This window comes from Zerene cesonia, chromosome 13, assembly GCF_012273895.1.
Source record: "Zerene cesonia ecotype Mississippi chromosome 13, Zerene_cesonia_1.1, whole genome shotgun sequence".
NCBI lineage: Eukaryota > Metazoa > Arthropoda > Insecta > Lepidoptera > Pieridae > Zerene > Zerene cesonia.
Window position 1 is genome coordinate 7,087,552 of NC_052114.1, and position 20,179 is coordinate 7,107,730.

At 32.8% G+C, this 20,179-nt stretch overlaps 6 protein-coding genes across 6 annotated transcripts; all 6 read right to left on the reverse strand.

Moving 5' to 3' along the window:
* Positions 1-2,289: 2,289 nt before the first annotated feature.
* LOC119831537 (cuticle protein 18.6-like) lies at positions 2,290-3,343 on the reverse strand. The gene is made up of 3 exons (XM_038354946.1): positions 3,238-3,343; positions 2,705-3,160; positions 2,290-2,609 (listed from the first exon to the last, which is right to left on the reverse strand). Exons 1-3 carry the CDS (start codon positions 3,247-3,249, stop codon positions 2,358-2,360), a joined length of 720 nt encoding a protein of 239 aa, XP_038210874.1. The 5' UTR covers positions 3,250-3,343; the 3' UTR covers positions 2,290-2,357.
* Positions 3,344-3,621: 278 nt separating this feature from the next.
* LOC119831556 (cuticle protein 19-like) lies at positions 3,622-6,408 on the reverse strand. The gene is made up of 4 exons (XM_038354964.1): positions 6,258-6,408; positions 5,490-5,612; positions 4,581-4,747; positions 3,622-3,789 (listed from the first exon to the last, which is right to left on the reverse strand). The coding sequence occupies exons 1-4, from the start codon at positions 6,267-6,269 to the stop codon at positions 3,735-3,737; spliced, it is 357 nt and encodes a 118-aa protein (XP_038210892.1). The 5' UTR covers positions 6,270-6,408; the 3' UTR covers positions 3,622-3,734.
* A 1,143-nt stretch (positions 6,409-7,551) lies between these two features.
* On the reverse strand, positions 7,552-10,044 carry LOC119831552 (cuticle protein 8-like). The gene is made up of 4 exons (XM_038354961.1): positions 9,887-10,044; positions 9,425-9,577; positions 7,890-8,056; positions 7,552-7,674 (listed from the first exon to the last, which is right to left on the reverse strand). The coding sequence occupies exons 1-4, from the start codon at positions 9,896-9,898 to the stop codon at positions 7,608-7,610; spliced, it is 399 nt and encodes a 132-aa protein (XP_038210889.1). The 5' UTR covers positions 9,899-10,044; the 3' UTR covers positions 7,552-7,607.
* A 962-nt stretch (positions 10,045-11,006) lies between these two features.
* Positions 11,007-13,638, reverse strand: LOC119831555 (cuticle protein 19-like). The gene is made up of 4 exons (XM_038354963.1): positions 13,514-13,638; positions 12,213-12,365; positions 11,760-11,926; positions 11,007-11,132 (listed from the first exon to the last, which is right to left on the reverse strand). Exons 1-4 carry the CDS (start codon positions 13,523-13,525, stop codon positions 11,081-11,083), a joined length of 384 nt encoding a protein of 127 aa, XP_038210891.1. The 5' UTR covers positions 13,526-13,638; the 3' UTR covers positions 11,007-11,080.
* A 157-nt stretch (positions 13,639-13,795) lies between these two features.
* Positions 13,796-15,443, reverse strand: LOC119831551 (cuticle protein 7-like). Its single transcript, XM_038354960.1, has 4 exons — positions 15,387-15,443; positions 15,105-15,272; positions 14,540-14,706; positions 13,796-13,925 (listed from the first exon to the last, which is right to left on the reverse strand). Exons 1-4 carry the CDS (start codon positions 15,396-15,398, stop codon positions 13,865-13,867), a joined length of 408 nt encoding a protein of 135 aa, XP_038210888.1. The 5' UTR covers positions 15,399-15,443; the 3' UTR covers positions 13,796-13,864.
* A 685-nt stretch (positions 15,444-16,128) lies between these two features.
* Positions 16,129-19,987, reverse strand: LOC119831562 (histidine-rich glycoprotein-like). The gene is given in 6 exon segments (XM_038354970.1): positions 16,129-16,186; positions 16,436-16,602; positions 16,821-16,964; positions 19,398-19,461; positions 19,586-19,752; positions 19,841-19,987. Coding segments are annotated over 6 exon segments (747 nt in total).
* Positions 19,988-20,179: the final 192 nt, after the last annotated feature.

The window sequence follows — 20,179 nt, forward strand, 5'->3', positions numbered from 1 at the left end:
AGATTCGAAATTCAAATGTAATATTTTTTTATAATTAAGTGTAACAGTATTTATGGCCAGACTAAGTATATTTTAATTCCTCCAGTTAGGAGGACAAATAGGCTACTAGAGATAGTAACGCTATGAGCGTCAAATCTCATACAAATCATTTTACTTGCGTATCAATAAGTGTTCTGTTGCTTCTCACAGTGCGTCGCTATCTCCAGTAGCGTTAATTGTTTATTCGTCAATATTTGGCAGTAATAAGTACAGTCACTTTCATTTAAATTAATAAAATCTTGATTTTCAATAAAAAGGAACATTTTTGTGACGACAGTTATATGAAATTACAAACTGTTCGTTCCAGCTTTTCCCGCATCATTATTGTATAACCTATGACACTCATGAATAATGAAGCTTTCAACACCTGAAATAATTTAAAAATTAAAAACTTTTTAACTGATTTTAAACGTGAGCGTGGTCACCACGCTCGCTGTAAAGTGTTCGAAATGTCGGGTTAATAATATAATGAATAAATCGCGTTTAAAATCCGTTAAGAAGTTTTCAATTTCTAAATGTATAATACTCGCGTAAAATCAAACACAAGAAAATACCACCAGAAATAATGTTTGAAATAGTTTGAGAAGAATTTTAATAGACCGATTTCGATATGGTATCGTAGATCATAGATAGATATTGTTATTTTTACATTTTATAGTTATTATAGATCACCGATCTTCCGTAACTATAGCAAATAAATGCTAGATTCAACAATCAACGATAGGCTCTATCTATAAGTAACCAAGGAATCTTTCCTCGCGCATAACTTTTTCGTCTTTTTCGCCTCTCGAATCGTTTTGTTATAGGTAATATGCGAATGTTAAATACACAACTAATGTTATTTCATATGCATCTTTCAAAAAGTCGAAGTAAACTATCTTTAAAATACAATTGAAAATAAAATAATCATATTGTACATATTTGTGCTTGCTTCAGTTTAGCTCAAAATTACGCTTACAGGAATGATATCGCTGTCTACATACTTGTCATTTCGTTTTAAAGTCAGTTTTACAAATAATATGAGAGGTGAAAAATTCGTCATTTTTTTTAATTTTGTATCAATAAAATAAAAGTAAAACCGTTTAATTTATTTAGATAATTACAACACAATAAGCCACTATATTAATCACCCACATAACATCTTAATAACATTATCTGCTTTTCAGGAGTTTAGGCCAGAAAACATTTTTTATTTTCGTTTTATGTGTTGAAATTAATTGAGGTAATGTGTACGGGGTTGTAGGGCCCGTACATAGTTTTTTGAAATAATTCGTAAATAAAAAAATTAAGTACAATAATCCGTTTATTGTCTTAATTCTGTATGGTTTGGTTGATGGTTATGAGAACGCGCGATTTCTATGGTGATCGAATGCAAACTGAATGTAATACTAAAATGTCGCGTATCGGGGTAAATGCTGACAGCGCGCAACGTGATGTACGAACATCTTACAGAATGTGTTGGCACAATTAATTTTAGAGGGTTATCTTTTATTAGACATAGTTTTAGAGACATTAGTCTTATCAGTCATACTCTAAAACATATTTAATCTCACACCATGATTATCAAGCGCCTGTTTTTTATGGGACAATGTTTTTTTTTTTAATTCAAATGTATATTCAATTATGCATTTCTGTATAGAAAAGGCGATCAATATCCAATTCGATGTATTTCCCATTAAAGTATATTCTAATGCAAATCAATTTCGAATAACGAACACACAGTTTTTTTTTAGTATAAAATAATGTATACTAGACGCGGATAAACCGATAAACAAACTTTCACATTTATAATATTAGTGTGATAGAGATTAAAATTGTGTTACGACTCCAGTTAGGTTTACGTTTATTTTTATTTTGAAAAGTAATAGCCTACCTCAAAGCCTAGCTTAGTTCGTGATTTGAGCGTGAAAACATTGCAGAAAAACCCTTACACCGTAATTGCGCAAATAATTTTTAACGTTTTTACATAATATATATTATGTTAAAAACAAACACAAATAAATGGATTTGAAAGCCGTTTTACAATTGATATATGCCGAAGTCGAAGCAATTTATTCGTTGAAAATATTAAAATTTTTAGAAAAATAAACGCTGTTTCTTCGATCTTTATATATATAAATGTTTTATAGTGGATAGCAAAAAAGGTTTACGAACATACTATAGTTGAAATCATATGTATCTGGTAATACCAAATTAAAAAAAAAAAAATAGGACTTCTGGAAAGTTTTCCATGAATAAAAAATATCTGTATAACCTGTTAGTTTATTTATTATAAATAGATAACTATATTAACTACTGTTTCGTTTTTCTGTGATAGATCAGTGGTGAGCGAGGATTGCAGCTGGAGCATGAGCGACGGGAGCGGCGTGAGCGGGCGCGGAGTTGGAGACCACAGCGTTGAAGCCGTTGTGTGGGTCAGCGGTGTACTCCACGCGGCGCACTGAGCCGTCAGCCTCAAGCAGCGAGTACTCGCCGTGCACGACGTCACCGTCGCGGCTCTCGTGCTGGGACTTGTTGTCGCCGGTGTGGCCGTCGGCTACGGAGTACGCGAAGTCGTACCTGGGGTGCGCCTGCGCAAACATTCACAATATTAAAACTCACCTACCCATAACCAAGTAGCCAAACCATTCTCAAATTATATCAAATTATATCTCGTGTAACTTACATCGTATTCCTCAACGGCGACATGGGCGGGAGCGGCGTGGACGACGGGAGCGGCGTGGGCAACGGCAACGCGAGCGGGAGCTGCGTATTGGACGGGGGCAACTACGCCGTGACGGACAATGTTTTGGGAAGAGAGGGCGGCGCCAGAGTAGTAGCGGGCGGGGGAGGAGTAGGCTACAGAGGCGACGGGAGCGGCGACAGCGATGGATGGCTGGTGTCTGATGATGTTCTGTGAGGAGACAGCCGCGGCGGTCGAGTAGCGGGCGGGAGCGGCGTAGGCGACTGGGGCGGCTTGGTAGGCGACGGGAGCAGTGTGGTAGGCGACGGGGGCGGCTACAGCAAGGGGCTGCTCGTGGCGCACGATGCTCTGGGAGGAGACCGCGGATGCGGGGGAGTAGTGAGCTGCGGGCAGCAGACCAGCGGAAGACACCGCCAACACGGCGCTGAATGCAAGAATCTAGAAAATATAAATAGCTTTTATTCCTTTTTCTAGATTAAGAAAAAATCCGATATGAATTGCAACATCACACTCACTTTGGTGTACATGTTGATACAGTTATAATTTCACCACTGATACTTTTTGAACGTAAGGACCTGTTTATATAGCCGAAATTTTATCAGTGGCGAAAGCAATTTGACCCGTTGACCTTGCTCTCTGCTTTTACAATAAAATTATTGAATTATGCAACGAAAGGGACATTCTCAATGTAGATTATGTATGTAGGACTAATTTTAATAAGATAGAATATAGCAGAAAACAAAATAAAAATAGAAAACCTATGTTGTTAAGGGGTAATTTAGTTTTCTGTTGATCCAGCTTTTTCAGAGTCTATTCATTTCAAACAAATAGACAAACTCGGCCTCAAATACTTCTCAAGTTTTCTAGTAATAAAATAAAAAGCTTATATTCTTTTGCAAATTTATATATTTGGTATGCCTTGTGCTATGTTTACATTATTTTCTGTTTCCAAGATATTGAGCAATAACAATATAGGATAGGTTATAAACTAATTGTTCAATACTAAATTTCTTCAATGTTTTTCATGTTCCATGTGATGAATTTCATATTTAACATCCGCACGGAATCTGAAAAAGAAACATTTATTTTATGTACGAACGATGAAATCAACTATGAAGTAATATTTTCGCCCTGGAGTTTGATTGATCATCCATTAAATGTGATTATTGAAATTTAATGAATTTTCAACCAGAGCCCCATTATAGAACTATATCAACAAGTAATAATTACTAAAGACTGTAATCTGAGAGGGGTTCAAGTAAAAAAACATCGATTTCAAATTAATAACAAGCGAACATTATGAAAGGACTAACATATAAACTTGATTTTTTTTTTGTATAAAAGTTGTGCTGTTTGAGATTTGCATTGGTTTATGTTATTTCAAGTATATACCAGAGTGTATGAACTATTATAGTTGGGACCACTTTATGTGATGCCACAGATAGTGTAATTATATACGTGATGTTCTATCGGTCCGAAAGCGTTGCAAGTGTGCTTACTTAGTTCTGTAACTACTGCGGCCAAATATGCCATACCCATCAGACTCAGTGTGTAAAGCGTTATCTTAACCGGTCTGTCCGTCCTAACCAATAGGCAATTATATCTCTCAGTTTGATATTGTTTCCCTGCGTAAGTAACTTGCTTCAATCACACGCGTCCTCTTTGATCTCCTCCTCTTTTAATATTTGAATCAGCTCCTCTTTGAACTCTGACTATCAAGTCTGTGTTTAGAGGGCTTAGTATAGACTAAATCATCTAAAATTTTCGTAATTACATTTGGTTTGCTCACAGAAATGCCATGCTTTTTTATTTCTAGTTTTCTACATTCACTGTATTACTAAATTCGAAAAGTTCTCACCCGTTATGATCATCAGCGCGGTAGTGCACAGTCCTCTCATGACCATCAGGTTGTCGCAGGGAGTAGACACCCTTCACCTCACCCCCGTCTCGAGTTTCATGCTGCGACTTGATATCGCCAGTATGCGGGTCATCTACTTTGTATTCGAACTCGTACTTTGGATAAGTCTATAAGATATATGGAATTATAATAAATTAGTTTTGTGCATGGTAATTGGTAAGGTTTTTCTTTGGATGATCTGTGTCTTAAATGTTTAATAGCTTCTTATCTGTATGTTTGTGTCTTACCAACTTCTTTATACTTGATTTTGAACCACTTTTAAAAGTAATTATTTTTTTTCGTATACCTTGCATAAATGCAAGCGAAACGTTTACTTGATTCTATTATTATCGTGTGTTGTGATTTTTTTACTACAACTTAGTTGTTACACTTGCAGTCGAATTCAACGTTTAAATTTATTGAAACTAGCTGAACCAAATGATGTTCTACAACTAGGAACAAAAATTGTTTTTCTACCTGTATGCAACTTTTTTCTTTCCCTTGTGCTAATTATGGGTAATTAAAGAATTATTTATCTGTCTATCTATTCTCAGACCCACATTTATAATTTTCATAAAAGAGGTTTAAATAACATTAAACAGAATATATAATTTTATGACATTTGCTTACGAATGTGACATGTATTCCTCTATGGTTTTTAATAGTAGTTTTTTCATTGCATCATTAAGTGATGGTCGAAGCATGCATTTAGTTTAGATTTGAATTATTAGTATCCTCAGTTACCTGAATAAATCCGATAGTGCTTAAGCAATAAATTTAAGTAGTTTTTCTTATTAATAACCTATTTATGTCATTGTTATGCTGTACAGTAAATCAGGAAATGTATAGTGATATGCAGAAGGACATTACGTGGTATTCAATGTGCTCTTCGCGGACCTCTGGTACGCCTTCGAACTTAGTGACGTGTTGTGATGAAAATGCTTTTCCGTGTTCAGCTGCTACTGAAGCAACGACGATGGCAAGGCACGTTAACTTAAAATAAACATAGAATAAATTAAAATCCTCATATGGAAGGGAAGGTAATAATTCCCTATCAAACAAAAAAAATATAATTACCTTGGTCGGTTGAAAATTTACGGAGTTCGAGTAATAAAGTCAGGAAAAAAAATAGAGGACCTTTCCCATACGTTCTAATAATAATCTAGGAACTATTCCCGTGGGTTGAAAATGTTAAATGCTATGGTTAAATTTTCATACATTATATAAAATGCGTTTGAACTTATTCTTATGTAATTTATTTAAGGAAATTACGTTAATTATATTTATTATTTGCCTTATTGCAAAGCGCAAAATGAAACCCCATCTTAGAGACATTAAGAATGGATATGTAACATAATTGAATATGAGTAAATATTATAAACAAAAATGATTCTTGTTGGAAACAACACAACGGCATATATCGATGATTGCTAGTATTGGGCGTAAAGTGATAGTTCTAAAGAGAATATTTATATGGCAAAATTTAAATATTACGAAAATCGTGAAATAGTAACTTAATTGCCGATATTTTATTATTCATTCACTGTACACTCACACTTATATTGATACCTTTAACACTGATCCAATGAAAGTTTTCTTACTTATAAAAAATATTATAAATATTATTATTAACTTTACCTTAATAAACATTTTGAACACTAAAGTTTTGTTCGGTTGATGTTCTTAAAATTCCAAGTGAACTGATGAGTTGTGATTTATGTGTCATTATATATGAAAACAAACATAGGTCATGAGGATTTCACTCAAATAATTGATTGAACATGAATGCTTTGTTAGAATCGTTTAACAAGAAATTATAAGACACGCCTTTAAGATATCGTATAGCGAAGGCCATATCCAAATAGATTTTATCACGATAGATTCTGCAACAGAAAGTTTCAATATCAGTTCGATTTTCGAGCATTGCGCATATCAGCTCAGATAATCGTTATATTCATTCATTATTTAAATAATATTGGATATAAAATATCGTGTTTATAAATTTTATATTTATTTTTGCAGCAGTTTGTGAAAATATTTAATGCCATTTGCATTAGTGTATGAGCATTGCAATATCAATAAATTTGGTGGATCACAACGTGATTTTGACACTTATTTTTATATTAGATGTATAGAAATTTTGTGTAAGAATAGTATTGAGTGATTAATTACTAGCCGACCGCTTCGCGCGTCGCTTTTTGTATGTATTTTTTATTCTTTAATACTCGAGATCAAGTATATATTCAACGGTGTAATAATTTTTGAAATAGTTTGAGTGGTTCTTGCTAAATTTCTCAGCGCTTTATATTGTATGTCATTAAGTAAGGATTAGTACAGATTTTTGTAGTATTTTCATGTGTTTACAATTTCACTTTATAGATCGAGGAGTGAACTTAATAACATTATTTAGATTTGAAACACGTTTCGTTAATTTGAACTACTATTAAATTTACAATGAAATCGAAAAATCTTTGAAAATACTCACAACTTATACACAAATTGTAAACTTATAGACAATATTTAGACATTTATTCTATAAATTAAGTATTCATCAGCAGCCCATACATGTTCCCACTGCTGGGACAAAGGCCTCCTATGAGAGTTCAGTTCATAATCCACCACGCTGGCCAAGTGCGGGTTGGCAGATGTCACATGTCGTCGAACTTTTGATTCTTGGACATGCTAGTTTCCTCACGATGTTTTTCTTCACCGTTTTAAGCAGTGGTGATGCTATCCACATGTGCAGATAAATTGAAAAATCAATTTATTTCCTGCGCGCTCGCCCGGTCTCGAACCTCGACTTATCGATTTTGAAGTCCGAGGTTCTCACCACTGAGCCACCACTGCTTAAGATTAAGTTTTATAAACAAAATTTTAACAGTAGTATAAGCTATTGACTTCAATATTCTTGTAAAAAATTAGACAATGTTTATAACGACAAGTATGATATATTTCAATAACAACAATTGATTATACATCTAAAAACAATTAATAATGATGATGATGTTTTGGTGGAATGATGTGATGAGTTCCGAATTTCACATCAGCGTGGAATCTGTAAATGATAAAAAACATTGAATTTACAATGTCAGGTTATTTTAAGGATTTAAATAATATTGCTAAGAATTAGATAAAAAACATTAGAAATTTTACAAACAATTAAACGGTGATTAACCGCATAAGTTTATACAAGATCTATGCTCTACATATAAGTTAATCATAAATCAATTTTAAATACGTTTTATTTATTGCTTAAAATGAGTCATTTACCCGGTGTGGTGGTCCCCGTGGTAGTGCACGGTCCTCTCGGAGCCGTCGGGCTGGTGCAGCGAGTAGACGCCCTTCACCACGTCTCCATCGCGGTGCTCGTGCTGGTGCTTCATGTCGCCCGTGTGGTGGTCCACCACTTTGTAGCCGAACTCATATTTAGGATGAGTCTATAGGACAGAGCTTTTAATTAGTTATATAAGGCTATATATCTCTCAAAGTCGTAATTAGCTCGACAACTCCAGTCGTTGTGTTCCAGGATTATGTATTTAACTTCATATTTATGACTTTATAAATAGGTTAATTTGTGTTTAGATTTCGTTTGAAGTGATAGGAATTCCTCTGTGCATATTTGATACTAGCGGTACGCCGCGGCTTCGACCGCGGTATATATATAGCGACATGTGGTACAAATCGGACTAATAAAATCTGAGATTAGTGCGTTTAAACAAACAAACAAACTCTCAGCTTTATAATATTAGTATAGATTTTGACCAACTTAAATAATGGTAGTGTTTCTATGCTTCAGAGTGTATTTTTATATCCTACCATTATCCCTGTTAACTATAGAGAGTTTTTTATATATAATATATTTGTTTTTTATGTAAATATAATTGCTAGTAGATAATGATTGGATGCAGTTACTTATAGTTGCTATTTTATTCTACTTCGTGTTATTGTTAAATTCATTTCAAAATTGTATAAACTTTCTTCAACTAAAAATGTTTTGCTCCTGATAATTTGTTTACATTCTTTATCTCGATTAGTTGGATATACTTCCGATGGATCCAGTATGACGTTCATAGCATATAATCTAAATTAGTATTATAAAGAGGAAGAATCTGTGTTTTTATTTGTTTGTTTGTTTGTCATGGACAAACTCTGGACCGATTTAAAAATTCTTTTACCGTTAGAAAGCTGCAACTTCGCTGAGTGACACAGGCTATATATGTGCTATGGGGGAAGCCGGGGCGAACTGCTAGTATACATATAAGCTGATTACATACTCTCAAAGAGCTCCATGGGAAAGTGGATGATTTTAGCGTTAGATGTAGTTAGTTATAACGTTTATTGTATGTTTAATTTTTTAGTATTAGCGACTGTATTAAGTATTTAGTGAAGTCGATATCGTATTGAATTCATCCTGTAAAGGTATTTTGTCTAAATAGGTATATTATTGTGGTAGTCAGGCACGCTTCGGCACGAATTGGGCCAGCTCGCACCGGGGAAGTACCACACCCCCACAGAAAACCGGCGTGAAATAGTGGCATGCCACTGTGTTTCGTACGGTGAGTGGGGGAGCCGGAGGCCCATTTCCTTTTCCTCACCCATCCCAGTCCATTCCTTCTTTCCAGTTTTTAATCCTTTCCTTTTCCCTTCTCCCATAAAAGCGGGCAGCACATTTCTAGAGGCACTACCTTTGCGAATGTTCATGGGCGGTGGTGATCGCTTACCATCAGGCGAACCACCAGCTCAGTTGCCCGCTATGACATAAAAAAAAAAAAAAAAAAATATGATCGAATTGAAAGTTTACTTACATGATAATCCACATGACCGTGGCCGTGATGCCCCTTCACGTGCACGATTTCTGGATGACCGTCGTGTTTGCTGAAGTGTTGCGAAGAATATGCTGCATGGCATTGACCATATTGCACGAATATGGCCACGATGAGAGAAGATAGACAAAGAACCTATAAAAATTAGAAAATATATTTATTACAATTGATTTTCCCCCAGCGGCTTCACTATAGACAGTGCCGCAGTTTTATTCATATAGTTCCCATTTCCTTGGGGTTACCGCGATAAGAGCAATGGCTCTTATCGCGGTAACCCCAAGGAAACGACCTTGTTCAGATCTCAAACTATATTTTTGCCAAATTTGATCCAAATCGATACAGTTGTTTAAGCGAGAAGAAGAAACTAACAAACCGACAGAGTTACTTTCGCATTTACTATATTATTGATGACGAATAATTGAATTCATAAAGTTTTAAGATTACCTTAAAGTACATTTTGGTGTTGTATTAGAATATGATACAAACAAGTTCGGAAGTCAAGTGATACATATTGAAAATAGTTAATGTCTTTTATATGGACAAAACGAGGGGAACTAACCGCAATAGTATAGGTTTCTCTTAAAATAATTGCGTGTTAAAATTATTCATTGCTTGGAATGAGTTTGGTGAGTGCAATCATGTCGCAAAAAATCTATTAACCGCCTAGTGTTGCAGCGGTCAACGCATGTCAGTACGTTGGGTATTGAAATTGACTTCGTTACTTATTAAGATACAATGTAATGTCATATTGAAACATTTTGTGAGTTGTGCTTATTTGTTTTTGGTAGCATCGATAAATATGCGATAATTACGCTTTTTTCCATAATATAATCTACTTGTTGCGCCCCGCGGTTTCACCTGGACAACTGGAATAACATATAGGCAACTTTTAACCCGATATTCCTGCAGGATACGGACTTACGCGGGTGAAATCGCAGGGCGCATCTAGTGTATCATATTATATTCACTTACTTTTTGGTCTATCATTTTGTTCAAAATCTGTATTGAACATTTATATTCTTTCATATTTACTTATTTTTTGTTATAAAGGTTCACCTTAGGATATAAATATAGATGAATACGCTAACCATGACTCAGAATAACGTAACTCAGCTCTATTGATGCCAATATATTAAAGTGAAACTCGCGAACACGGGAAGTATCAAGGATTCAAGGGTTTCTGCTCTGAAGGTCGCAACCGGCACATATTCTTATTAATTGTACCAAAATAAAACCGGATTGAGGTCAGTATTAAAACATTTTAATTATGTAATTGCTATATAAATGGTTAATTCAAGAACATTTATTATATTAAGATTATAGTTTGAATGTATATTGTTAATTTTATTTATGTAATATTATATAGTTGCCATATACACTGAGTTTTCAAAATGAATGTTTATTTGCAATTTTCTTAGGGAAATTAGTTTTATATTCGGCATATCATAGTAAATTTTTATCATACTTATAATTCTATGCATAAAATCAGTATATATTGATCCATATACACAATAACACATTAAATATAGATAATTCTACATTTATGTTTGTTGAAGAAAACACATTTTACGTAGTAGTTATTTATTTATTTATAGCTTTGCACATTTCATCTCTTAAGCATATTGTACAGATAAATAATTAATTTCCGTATCGAGGACTGATGTGTCCGTATTTAACATCGGCCAGGAAACTGAAAAAAAAAACAGAATATAAGACACACATGTTATAAGTGGCGAGGTAGTAAATATATAAAAATATCCACAAGTTCAGTGCTAAGTATTAAATTAGATATACAATGTACTTTGATATATTGAGGAAATATAGTTAATCTTTTCTTGGAGTATCAGAAAGTCTTATATGTGTTTTATACCAAAATAAGATCACAGTTCACTAGCTCTAGTCTTATTCGTATTTAAATTAAAATTTAATTCAATTCAGGTATACTTCGGCAGTTTTATGTCATTTAAATTAATAAAACTTCAAAATGCAGTTCTATCAAGGTACACAATTAATACACAATTCAAATTGTATAAAAAAGAAACAGTCTACATGAAAAATAGTAGATTGAATATGAAAACAAGAAGCAATAAATTCTATTTTCTTATTAAATTGATTAATGTATGTTATATCGGATCCAAATGATGTATATAATAGGGATTCTTCTTATATTCTATTTGGAAACCTATAATACGCATAAATTCATATACAATCCACATTTATGGATTACAATATCCATAAGAATTTTAAAGTTTAAAATTGATTAATTTATATTATATTGTATATGTGTATATAAAAGAGATGCTTAAAGTATCCATACCCTTTATGGTCATCACTGTAATAGTTGACAACTCTTTCTACACCGTTCGGTTGGTGGAATGCGTAGTTTCCTTTCACGACGTCACCATCTCTATGTTCTTGTTGAGATTTGATATCTCCAGTGTAGGTGTCAACTACTTTGTAACCGAACTCGTACTTAGGATGCGTCTGAAAATCATATCATTTACTATTAGACGACAACAGTAATAACAATTTGAATATCTAGAACATTCCAAAAAAAATGCAATTTTGCACACTTCAAAGCACTTTAGAACTTAAGAAAAAAATAAAAATCATAAACAACTTTAAACAACCGATGTAATTAAATGTTTTCTACAAAACATTTAAAATGATCTTCGACTTTTTTAAAGGAACTTTTCGATTTACAAACTCCTTGCACGCTGCTATTAAGAATTATAGAACCTCCTTAATTTAAGCATAAAAAAAGTATTACATGATAGTCAATCGCGTGTCCGTGTCCATGGTAACCTCCAACTGGAACAACTACTGGGTGGTCATCACGTTTCGACATACTTTGTTCTGAAAACGCCACATGGTGGACGTAATTACCAAACACGGCGGCGATGACCGAAGCGAAACAAATTACCTGTAAAATACAACATCACTATGTTATACTCAAAATAAATTAATTCATAGACATTAAAAGTTTAAGATTACATTAAAGTCATAAAATATTGCACCTTAAAATCAAGCCAGTTATTTATTTACGCCTTAAATATCCGTACGAATGTTATCTTGAGAGACATTAGAAATAAACAATTTCCGATTTATTTTTAGTCGCGCACGGATCAAATGATTGAGAGAATATTATTTTATATTATATATGATTGAAGATATTTACAGAAATTGCACGCCAGTATTGAAATGGAATACATCGAATTATTTAATGAACCTCCGTTTTTAAGAAGTCGAGTGAATAATGCAGGAGCGTGAGGCGAATTGCGAGCGGATATAAGAAATTAATCTGCCCGCACAAGGCTAAACAAATTTTATAACAAATAACCAATCATTGAGCTCTTAAACATGATAATCTTTGCATTGTTGCATGATATATCGAAGCTGCATCCTTTTAATTTTCATAAAATACACTTAATTACCCACATAACCTCGATTACGATCAATATGAACATAATAATCGATAATTTTGTTCAACTTAAAAAACTCAAATATTTCGTCCCATCCTTAAATTTCCCATAAATTTATAAAGTTCAGCAGCAGGTTATATAATTAATATTCGAAACTACCTTTATACAACGACATCAAAAATTCAAAACGTATTTTTTTATATTCATAATGTTGTAAAGAGTACACTGATTATTAGTTTATACCTTAATGATTTAGAAATTTAACTTTATTTCGTTATTTAATAAATTTAAAATTTAATTACTTTGATCGAAAATATTTGTTCATCTAAATACATTTTGTCGACAATATAAAACAATTTTAAGAAAAATGCAATATCACAGGCGATATCTGATATTTTAGCATTCGTTTTGTCCGCATTATTATTTGCAATTGTTTTATTATTTCCCAACGTATGCCGTACATTTACAACGTATAACGGCCATCATATTCAAAATCACTGCACATATGATTTATTTTAATTGTAACAAACAGTTTTAGAATGCACTATACAATGATATAGCGTTTCACGATCGCGATCCTTACGAAGTTTTATCGTAGGTTTTATCGTAGGTCACTGAATAATATTGTTGTCAAGATAAAATTAATCACCTTTATGAACATTTTACACTTATTTGGAACCTTCGTGTATATTTCAAATTAAACTGAGTCCATCACATCAGATTCACGAATTTTATACGATAATAAAGCAAGGTGAGCATCAAATGAGTGATTTCTCCTAATGATCATTAAGTGTTTACCTTAATGACCAATTATTACTGCAACAATATATAAAGAGGAAAAGGATCTATTATTCTATATATTAATTTACAAATTATTTAGCGCTAGATCACGATAAAGAAAATAATTCAAGGTCTATATAGATAATAAAAAAATCTCATATGTGTAATTTTTATATTTTTGATGCTTATTATAATCTACAATATTTATGGACTAGGGTTTCTAATGTTGGTAGGCGGGAGCTTGGTGGGCTTGTCCCTCACGGTGAACAACAGCATTGAATCTGTAAAATAATTATTTGTATTTACAATAAAGCGTAAAACGGATATTTTACCTAAGTATGAATGACCAAATGCATAAAATGATTAAATTTATTTTAGTATTCATTAAAAGAAATGGAATTTTATTATAGTGATTAATTATTATATTTTCATTTAATTAATAAAATGACTCATTATAAGTATATGTAAAATTAAACGCCTACAAGAAATATCTTTCTAGTTACAGCGAGCGATATTTTTTGTTAGCATATCCAATCTAATTCATTTGGTTGTACAATAAGAATATTTTTGAAGATCTCAGCGATTCGTTACACAAAAAATATCAGTTTTGTCGTCGGTAAAAAATCGATACAGCACATAGCTATCTGTCAATGTAAAATCAATATAAACAACTAAATACTAAATAAATCCGTTCGAAATGTTTAGAATGAGTCCGTCATTTATTTTCAAGAAGCATACTACCTAAAATTTTAATAAAAGTCACCTAGTTGTTCCTTTCTTTCGATAATGTCAACTTTAGCGCTATAAACTTAAAGTCGAGTGTATTATTTGACGTTTAACAATGGGGCGGGACTATTTATATTAATTGTCAATGTAGAAATAGTTCAACGTTTACCCATTATGTGCGTCAGCGGTGTATTCAACACGTCTAATAGTGCCGTCAGCCTCGTGAAGGCTGTAGGAGCCGCGCACCACATCTCCTTCGCGGCTCTCCTGCTGGGACTTGAAGTCTCCAGTGTGGGGGTCTTGTACTCCGTATTCGTAGGAGTAGTGGGCTGGCGCCTGCAGATCGGAAACACAAAATGTTATATAGTAGACACTACGAATAGATTTTGAATAAAAGAGTGACTTTGATTTTTTAAGAATAAAAAAAATAGATCATGAGGTATTGTAGGCCGTAGCGTGGCGACGCCTTGCCACTCGTGCACTTACTATCTGTAAATGCTGTAAGACTAAGAAAAAATCTTTCAAATTACATCAAAACAAAGTTTAAAAATCATTATTCTAACGATTTTAACTGTGGTTCCAGAAGATCGATTCTTTCAATGTTTTTTCATTATGTATTTTACGGTAACTTTAAATCCTCTCCGTTAAACTCAGTCTCTTTATTTATTAACCATTTGAACGTCGCTAGTAATTTATAACGTACAAAAATTACCGAAAATTTAGATGTGACTTACACTATAATCTTGGTGAACTGGTGCAGCATAGTGGCCTACAACAGGCTGTGCAGCGTGCGCGATTATACTCGGCTGGTGTTGAACGATGTTATGGGAAGAAACAGCATTGCCGTATCCATGGTTGTATTGAGCAGCAGCCACAGCTACGGTGGCAGCGAATACGATTACCTAAACAAAACAATGCTATTATTTTTCTTAATTTTGTATTATAGCACCTAAAAAGCAATTTTATTGAAGCTAATTTTTAACAGCTATGTTAAACTTATACAACATAGTACAAACCTTGAAATACATTATGGTTGTTGAGTTGACTCAAAGGATTGTAATATCTTAATGATGCATATTCGAGATAACTTTAAGCTTTTATACTTTTTTTATTCGGTATGTAGGTACATGTAATAATGAAAGTATGAAGGAACTGGTTCGACAATTTTATCGATATTGTATTTGAATTCTCTGCAAGTTATATAATAGTATTTACTTGTCTTACTATCAGGACGTAGGTTATGGAACTTTTTAATTATATTCAACATGAACTTATATAATCATGCCTTGTTATGTAAATTATACTTAGTTTAATCAATTATAATCCTTATTGTCCTTACCATAGGTAATAAATATTATAGCATATAGTATTTAATATTAGCTTTCGGACTCGGTCTTAGCGGACTTTCGTGATATGGTTTTTGTGTCTAGATATAGTTAGGAGGAGTATGACTGATAGGCATTGGAATTTCTCCAATTACGCAGGCAAAGCCGCGGGCGCAGGGCTGGTCAGTTATAATAAAAAAGGATTTTAAATTATTAATAAAACTTGATGTAAATAGATTGTATAATGTGCTTAATTTAATACTGGTTGCTCATTTTGATAAATTGTTTGTAAAATTATCAGTGAGACTAATAAATAAATAAACTAAATAATGATTCGGGTTGTATGGTTATCGAGTATAAAATAAATTGAAACACGGTTATTTTTATTTAAGGACATTTAATTATGCCTATTTTAATGCAGTCTTATTTTGTTTTAATGGTGATGATGAGGCACGATGTGATGAGTACCAAATTTAACATCAGCATGGAATCTGAAAGGGAATAAAATGATTACTTATCAATACAATAATATAGCATAAAACTTAAATTTCTTTTCCTTTTTGGAGTAAATCTAGAAAACCATAGTTGAAAGGGAAAATACAAAAGGTTTTTCCAATTTTTTTATGTTTTTTCACGGGTTTCACACCACACCACAACATTTATGCCTCAACAGTCAACGACCGTATACTTAGAAGAGTTGTCTTAAATATAAAATATAGGTGTCTGCTATTGATTCTCACCCGGTGTGATGGTCCCCGTGGTAGTGCACAGTCCTCTCGGAGCCGTCGGGCTGGTGCAGCGAGTAGACGCCCTTCACCACGTCCCCGTCGCGGTGCTCGTGCTGGTGCTTCATGTCACCCGTGTGGTGGTCCTCCACCTTGTAGTCGAACTCGTACTTGGGGTGAGTCTGTTAAGGTATTGATGTTATTTATCTGTATATTATACAAGAGATAAACGTATTGTTATAATTTCTTTTTTGTATGTCATAGCTGTAACTGAGCTGGTGTTCCGCCTGGTTGTAAGCGATCACCATCGCCCATGAACATTGGCAGAGGTAGTGCCTCTGCAAATGATTGCCCGTTTATTATATATGAATCTTTATATGATACATTATATGAATCTTACGTGATAATCGTGATGTCCATGTTCCCCATGAACCAGTTCAGGATGCCCATCGTGCTTCAAGAGATGTTGGGATGAAAAGGCATGCCCGTATCCTTGACCATATTGCGCTGTTGCTAAGGCAACAATAGAAGCGAAGCAAAGGACCTAGAATTAAGGAACTTTAATAATATCTTCTATGAAATAAATTTCCCTACTAAATCTTGACATTTATAGAAAGAGGTGTTTTTTTTTTAAAACCGTATATATACCTTGAAATACATTGTAGGTGTCGTATGAATGTAATCACAATGTGTTGTTTGACTGATATAGAATTGTTGAAAACAAAGTTTTTATATCTTATATCCAAGGAGAAAAATGTAAAGCAATAATGATTTCTCTAAAACTAATCTCTGTTTAAACCCATGCATGCATGCCTATGACGAAAATAACGTAAACTGTGCATTACACATACTTTCGAATTCTTTCAACACGTTGTTAAAATTAGATATTCTATTTTATTTACGGTACGGAAGATAAATATAATAATTTTCCTTATGAATTTCAAGACTGTTTAAATTAAATTCTTATTAAATTACTAATAAAATAAGTGATGTAACTAAATATAATATAAAATCACAGTTTAGAGTGTTTTGCAATACAGGGTATATTTTTCAATTACTGTTAACTCATTGTAAGTGCAGATATAACGAATAAACATGATTTTGATGAAGACAAACGATATAATTATGTTATCCTATAAATATAATTCATGTTTACAAGTTTTTGATATACAGGACAATGCGTTTTATGCTATAATATATCATCTTTATTTTTAAAGATCTGTTTAAGGAACAATATCATATTATGTCTCATAATAAATATGACTATGTATTATACATTAATACAACTTATTGACATATACAGCCAAACTATTTTTATTGCTTAAAAACCCTATATACTTTTAAACATATAAAGATACGCCAAATACATTTGTACATGTGTACAAGCCTCTATGATCTATGTCCGTACAATAATGACTTGAATAATGACGGTCGAAATCTTTCTTAGTAAACATTTGAAGAAAATATTTGTTTATAATTTTATTAACCGATTTCATTTACTTTATACAACAACTTTTATTTTGGGTGTTAAGCAATAAGTATATATATTATATCTTTCCGTAATTTTTTTGTTTGTCATAATTATTGTAATTATTAATATCTACATCCCGAAGTAAACAAAATGGTTTGCCCACTGAAAATTGATAATATTTTAAAAGCATTACTCTTATATCAAATATGTTAATGAGTACATATTTATAAGTGTATTGATAAGAAATGTGCAGAATTTTGTGAAATTTTACAAAAACAAATTTTAGAAACAAATTTAAATATGTCAAAAGAATGTCGAATATGTTATAATATTGTTTGTATAGTCCTTTCTTTGTCTGTTGTACCTAAACGGAGCCATTAATGGCATGACTTTTCTGACTGGAGATAGTTGGGAGGCTAGACAATGATAAAGATTGTAAGCTTCTTTTTACCTCGGTGCAACGTCTCCTTAAACAAAAACAGGCGAAGCCACAGACAATAGGTTGTCAAAGCGAACTAAATAAGTTACTATCCCACAATCTATGCTTTTTTGGTATTTTATTGAAAAACTATAACATTGATAGAGCCTTGGCAGAGCATTTCTTATTCATGCTTAGATGTGTTATAAATATAAAAAAGTTTGACAATGTATGGTAACTTTGGCTTCTTATATTCGACTAGCTGTTCGCCCCGGCTTCGCCCGTGGTATATATATATTCTATGTCACTCAGGGAAATTGCAGCTTTCCAATATAACGTTAAAAATGTATTGAAATCGATTTAATAGTTTTTGGGTGAAAACGTTAGAAACAAAGTTTCATCTGTATATTAGTGTGGATAACCAATATTCAAACTTTAAAAACATAGACTTGAAAGAGAATAACGTTTCTGATTTAAAATTCTCAAATAAAGTACCAGTCATTGAGATTATTTTTTTCTTTATAGTTTTATAGCATTGAAATACTTTATAATACCAGTAATTCATTAATCACTGCAATACGTACTTAATTGAAAATGTAAAATAAAAAAACAATATTTATGTCGTTTTTTAATATAGAATAGAAATTAAAGAAAAAAAAAAACAGTCAAATGCAGAAAGTTTGCAAGAAAGACAAAAGTGACGTCACCCGGACCGCACATGTGATTCCTATAAAATGTAAAAAGGTAATTTCAAATAGTAATTTACTTGAACAATAAGGTTGGTCTTCTCATGATATGGTGTAATTTAATTCATTTCATATAAATATTACATTACAAGCAGAAAACGTACCTATTGTATAATCATTAAATGTGTAAGAAATTGGGTCTTATAATAATAATCCTTTTCTTGAACATTTTTTCAATTTAAGCTGAGAAAACGCACAACAATAATATTTTTAAAGGTAGGTACTTACTAAGACAATATAAGGTATTGAGGGCGTGAAATAATAAAAAAATAATGGAAACAGTACTAAACATATAATAATTATGAAATAATTAACAAAACGCTTATGAGTAACATTTATTACAATTTTTTTCTAATGATGATAATGATGAGGATGATGTGTTTCAAATTTGACATCAGCGTGGAATCTGAAAATAAGTGACCAGACATTAGATACATTCTACAACATCATAGAAACCAAAAAATCATATGTTATTTAATGAATATTCTATTTTATAACTATAAAAAATTATGAGCAATATAGATATTCACCCGGTGTGGTGGTCCCCGTGGTAGTGCACGGTCCTCTGGGAGCCGTCGGGCTGGTGCAGCGAGTAGACGCCCTTCACCACGTCCCCGTCGCGGTGCTCATGCTGGTGCTTCATGTCGCCCGTGTGGTGGTCCACCACTTTGTAGTCGAACTCGTACTTGGGGTGAGTCTGTAATTTATAAATTTATTTATAACTAAATCTTATAAATCTCTTTCTTTTATAACCATCTGATTATTAAGAAAGAATTTGTGTGTACATGGTAATCATGGTGTCCGTGATGTCCATGGACTATCTCTGGCTTGCCATCGTGTTTGTTAAAATGTTGAGATGAATAAGCATGCCCGTGATTATACTGCGCAGCAGCAACTGCCAGGATTGTCATAAAACAAAACGCCTGAAACATAAAGTAAAGTTATTAAACCTATTAAAGGTTTTCAAATACATGAATGATTTGGTACTCAAGCAATAAATTATATATTTAGAAAATATCCTACCTTGCAGTACATTATTTTTGATATGTTTTTAAAATCGGGTGTTGTTAAATTTGCTAAAGCTGCGTGTTAACTGATACATGTTAGAAATGTATCGCAACTTT